Source organism: Sprattus sprattus, assembly GCF_963457725.1.
Source record: "Sprattus sprattus genome assembly, chromosome: 4".
NCBI classification, from domain to species: Eukaryota; Metazoa; Chordata; class Actinopteri; order Clupeiformes; family Clupeidae; genus Sprattus; species Sprattus sprattus.
Genome location: NC_137923.1, coordinates 10687278 through 10692721, shown reverse-complemented (window position 1 = coordinate 10692721; position 5444 = coordinate 10687278). Strand labels below are relative to the sequence as shown.

Sequence of the window (5444 nt, the reverse complement as noted above, 5' to 3'; positions counted from 1 at the left end):
ATCAAATTAACCTAATGCCCTCAACTACACATGGAGTCTGATATTTGACCATAACAGATATAAAATAGTTCTCTATGTTTCAATATACAATCTTTAGCCTTTTGTGCATTTGAAATGAAAAAACTTAAGATAACAAAAAAGTGCAGCATAAATCTATACACTGCAGTAATCAATAAAATAAATGTAGTTTTGTTTCTTTTACATGCAAAGTCAACAAACATTTTTGTTGATGAGATTACTCTGATGTTACAGAACATAGGCAGAGTTTTGGAAACATAATATGTAGAACAAACTTACTCATAAAAGACAAAGGGTGTATCATCTGAAATATTTTTCATTTTCTGGTGAAATATTTGTGTTTTCTGCCCATTAGTCTAGATTCAGTTCCAGCACTTCTATCACTGTCCAGTGCATAGTCATTTATCAGCATAATAACATCCAAGCAATGTCTCAAGATGGTTTACCTTTAAAAAAAAAAAAAAAGTGCTTTTTGGTCCATTTAGCTAAAGACAAAAAAAATAGGATATTTGCATAGGATTTATGGGGAGTAACAAATCATGCATCATCTCAAAACATGGCAATCACTCATGCAGAACATTGAACTAAACTTGTCAGGTGCCTTATCCTGTACCATTCCTCATATACACTCATAATCATGAGTGACTTCCAAGCAGTACTATTAAGGGTCCTTCAATGGAGGCAAACAAAAGAATCATTGAAGGTTCTACATAGTCTGAGTAAAAGTTGAATAGGATAGGCTTTTTTGATTTATATATGAATTGCTCTCCAGTGAGAGCATCAGAGTGGTACTTCAAGCGACTCCATGCTACAGCTTTGTGAATTCTGAGAACTGAATTTCAGCTCCTGTATTTAACCACAGGCCTGCCATGCAGATGCTCCAGTGGGGCCTAACTCTTGACTGGAATGTGAGGTCTGTGTTGTCAAGGAGCTACGGATTGCCACAGACACTAATCTGCAACTGCTGTGTTATGGATTATTTATAGTCATCTAGTGAATTGACCCTAAGAAAACAGTCGTATCCTACAATATCATTGTGCTTTCCCTCTGCGGTGGGCTGCTCTCGCCTTTCATTCCCCCTGTCTTGTGCTCATCTGTGTCAATCACCATACAGTGCAAATGTCAAAGCTCCCCGGGGACACGCCGCATGTGGCCCCCTCTTTCGTGGCCAGGTCAAAGTGCATGGTGAGAAACAGAGTCCATAATGGGGTCCTGGCTGGAGCCCCACACTATTTTCTGGACATCGTTGAGATCACATGTCCACGTTGAAGGCCCTCATGAGAAGGTCCAGGTCCCCCATATTGGCCGCGTGGAAGAGCTCTGGCAGCTCCATGAGAGACAGGGCGATGCGCAGGGCAGCCCAGATGTTGCTGGACATGACTTGGTGACTCTTGCTCTTCCTCTGCTGGTGCAGAGCAGTCAGGAAGTTGCTCACTGCCTCCCTGAAAGGCCATTAGAGTAGATCATTGTCAGCTACTCTCAAGAGGGTTCACAAAGCACAAGAAGCACTGCGACCACACACCGTTATTTATAACAACGGATTGCTTCTGCTATAGCATGTGTTGATTGGGGGCACTGTTACTGTGTCAAAAATGCACAACATATATGAAAGATCTCCCACATTCACATAGCAATTAATTGCATGAGTGTCTAGGGGTGTTGGATGACATCTTCCTGCTCTCTTTGAAATGACTATGCACTCCAACAGGCATAAGTCAGCCCCTCTGTCAATTAACATTTACAATGTATGCTCTTTGACCCATTTCAAATTAAAAACAAGACAGAGCATGAACTGAATATCTTTAGTTGTTATTGGGCTCATCGCTACTGGTTTTGTAGACTATCACCATCATTTAACCTGGAGAGGTCTACAGGAGTAGGATTTGCATGCAGCTTACCTGTGTGCACCCAGGTTGATACAACTGATGCCCAAGTTGTAGCGAGATCTGATGAAGCCAGGCTGCAGCTCCAGGGCCCGGGTATAGGCCTCCACCGCCTCCTCGCTGCGGTCCCCGTTAGCCAGCGTGGCCCCCAGCCGGTTCCACAGTAGGTAGTCCTGAGAAAGCACAGCAGGCACCAGGCTTAAAAGTAATTCTAGTGTTGGTTAAATGCATGACAACCCTATGGATATGGCACAGTTCAAATGAGACACATTCATTAGGGTGTTTAATTTAAGTTTTAAGTGAAGTTAGTTGAAAAAACGGAAGAAAGAATGTGTGGCTGCAAACAGATCATACAGCTACATCTTTCACCATGATATTCATTGTCAGCACCATGACTCATGCAGAATATAATACTGATGTATTATCAAGTGTCACGTCACGTATCCTGTTATTTTACATCCAAACCCTGACTGAAATGGCTTAAATGAAAAAAACCTTTCGACAATTGAGTCTTTAAGAGCAGAATCTGAAAACTTGACTACAATGATAATTCAAGAACATACACAGTGGAGGTCTACACTCTGTAAGCTGCTGTTTCAGAGACATAGTGCAGATTCAGCAGACATGTTTTGGCTGCTCTCAATGCCAATGGAAAGTGATTGAGATGATAGACAGCACTTGCCCTTCAGTTAGCATGCTGACTGCATATGTCTGTATGTGGGACAGAGAGGGGGGGGGGGTGTTGGGTGTTTGTACATCTCTGTGTGTGCATTTTATCGCTCCTCTTTATTTCACCATATGTTCCGAATCCATTATTGCCTGCCCTCTGGCCACGGTCAGTAGCATCAACATACGGGTGACCTTTACCTGTGTGATAAGTGACCAGAGGCATTCATTCATGCATCAACCCGCAGCCCTCGTGTGACTGGCTTACCTCCGGCCGCACGGACAAGGCCGAGTTGAATGCGTCCACGGCCTTGTCGAACTCTGAGCTGAGGTTGAAGAGCACGCCGAGGCCTGTCTGGAGGTCCGGGTCCACCTCCTCTGTGTTCTGCTGCATGGCCTCCTGGAATAGCTCCTTCACCTCCATCAGCTGGGAGCTGCATGCAGTGGGCATACGGACAGACAGACACACAGACAGACAGACATGGGGTCTATCTTTAAAAAAAAGAAGAAAAAAACGTTCAAGATAAAGAAACCTTTCACTGGCTGTTTCCGTGGGGACCAGACAAATAATCACTCCTAAAAGGACCAATGTAGCATGTGTGGGATATGAGATGAAAGGCTATGCTGAGATCTGACAAGAGCTGTCAGAGTTGTTGATAAAACAACTGAACTTTATTCTTGTAGCTCTTGGACTGTTTACATAGCATTTGTATCTTTTAAATTCTCTATATCTTCTGTACTATTGTTATACTTATTGACATCCTTTATTTGTACAGTGTGGTATCAGTTGTTGCAATCCCATTTTACTGCTGTTGTACTTGTACAGTCATGAATGTGCAAATAAATCTCTTGAATGTTGATTGCATCATGCCATAGTACTGAAATACTGGCCATGACAGCAGAGGATGGATTGTTGGTTCTGTGTATTTGCAGAGAAACACTCAGCACAGAGGGGTGCTGAAAAAGACAGTTAAATGACAAGGCTGGACTGAAATGCTTGCAAAGTAAATGCTTGGGTCAATGTAATCAGTTCCAAAAACGAATCCAGGCACATTTGCTTGGCAAGCCCCCTGACCCATTTTCTTTGTTTGCACCAGAATGTAAAATGTGTTTTCTATTTCTTTCCCAAATAGTTTGCCAACCATTAACAACCATTATAAAACAATTGGGTTCTATCGCGTTATTTAGCTGTTTCTGATTAGACGAGAGGCGTTCCATACGTTGGTGCGTCCGGCCTCGGTGGCTACGGCCGAACAACACCCGTGGGAATATCCCTTACCTACCCCACTCCCACTCGTACTATATTGCTTTATTACACTAAGCCCCATAACATTGCCCTCAAGCCGCAGCTACTCCATGGGCCATGATCTGTCATTCAGCTGTGGAGGTCGTTTGCATACCAGACCAGAGGGGAGATGGGGGAGCTCCGGCGCTGGGGCAGCGGGGAGCCATCCAGCGGGCTGCGGTTCTGGAGCAGGTGCCTGTATTTGGGGTTGTGTCGGATCCAGCGGTGCAGAGCCTCACAGGCATCCTGCTGCAGACCGGCGTTGGTCAGGCTGACGGCCAGTGCCATCAGAGCCGTGAGGTTATTGGGACGAAGCTCCAGACATCTGGGGAGGCAGCAGCAGAGAGGAAGAGAGATATACAGAGAGATAAAGAGGAAGATGAAGCAGACAGCAGACAGTCAGGGATTGAGAAGGACAGGGACCGGCTCGCAAATTGGTAACAAAGTGACAGTGAGAGAGAGAGAGAGAGAGAGAGAAAGAGATAGCGAGATAGAAAGATAGAGATAGAAAGAGATACCATGAGATGCCACCATGATGAGGGAGGAAGAACGCGTATTGAATTTAAGTAGATAATCAAGGATACAGCCAGTGATTTAACTCATGTCCAGATTAGGTCTTAACAGAGGGAGTGGATTCCTGGATTCCTTTATTCCTGGATTCCAATGTGATGTGAACATGACAAATACTCCCCTCTCCACACAGCAGTTAAATGTTTCTGATGCTAATCTTAAAAAAAGATCGCCTTCAATTCCCACACCGAAACCAGAAACTTTTCTTTTGACAAAAGCCATTGCCTTTAAGCACAAACGCTGTAGACCTGATGGCATTTGTTCATGGGCACATTCAATCCCCCCGTCTTCCCCTCCGCCTGCTCACCTTTGGAGGCAGACAATGGCCGCCTGCTCGTTCTCATTCTCTGCCTGTGTGGTTCCCAGCACCTGCCAGGCCTGTGGAGCGGTAAGGGCAAAGACCTTTTAGAAATTTGTGAAATGTCTGTGCCCAGAAATAGGCTGTAAGCTTCTGCACGGCAATGATAAAAGCAGCATGGGGGAAAAAAAGAACCATTGTGGTCCATTTGACTTTGACGTTCCATTATTGCAAGGTGAATGGTTCCTGTAGCACCACTGCAAAATGCAAATGTGATTTAGGCCTAATTATGTTCCCATAGGATTTAATATAGTGCAGCATCTGGGCTGCATATTAGTGTAATTGTTGAGCAAGCAGAAGACTGCCCATGAACATGGTTGGTTAGGACAATTACAAGCAGGCTGAGATTACATCAGACTGTGATTAGTGGGGATATTTAGAGACGTTGTGGAAGAGTGTTCTCCATCAGAACCTCGACTATTCAGAGAGATTGTGTTGTGAGAACGCCATCTACCTCAGAGTCTTGTGGGTCCTGTAGAATGGCAGCCTCCAGCAGCAGCACAGCAGTGTTCAGATCCCCCTCCCTGCATTTCTGCAGTGCTTCCTCGAAAGCGCTGGGCCCCTCTTTGTATGGATTATTGGTATGAAAAAAGTAACCCTGTATCCAATAAAGTATTAGAGTTATTAGCTTTTGCAGAGTGCAAAACATGTTCAAACATATGCA

The 5444-nt window shown here is 44.5% G+C and overlaps 1 protein-coding gene across 1 annotated transcript in view; it reads right to left on the bottom strand.

Annotated features, from left to right (window-relative positions):
* Window positions 1–1270: 1270 nt before the first annotated feature.
* pex5lb (peroxisomal biogenesis factor 5-like b) overlaps window positions 1271–5444 on the bottom strand; it is a gene marked incomplete at both ends in the record, with an annotated part of 22629 nt that continues 18455 nt past the window's right edge. The window contains 6 exons of the mRNA XM_080836112.1: window positions 1271–1460; window positions 1917–2074; window positions 2836–3001; window positions 3968–4177; window positions 4730–4800; window positions 5235–5378. Of these exons, the coding sequence (XP_080692238.1) occupies window positions 1271–1460; window positions 1917–2074; window positions 2836–3001; window positions 3968–4177; window positions 4730–4800; window positions 5235–5378 (939 nt within the window). The remainder of the gene's footprint in view (window positions 1461–1916; window positions 2075–2835; window positions 3002–3967; window positions 4178–4729; window positions 4801–5234; window positions 5379–5444) is intronic.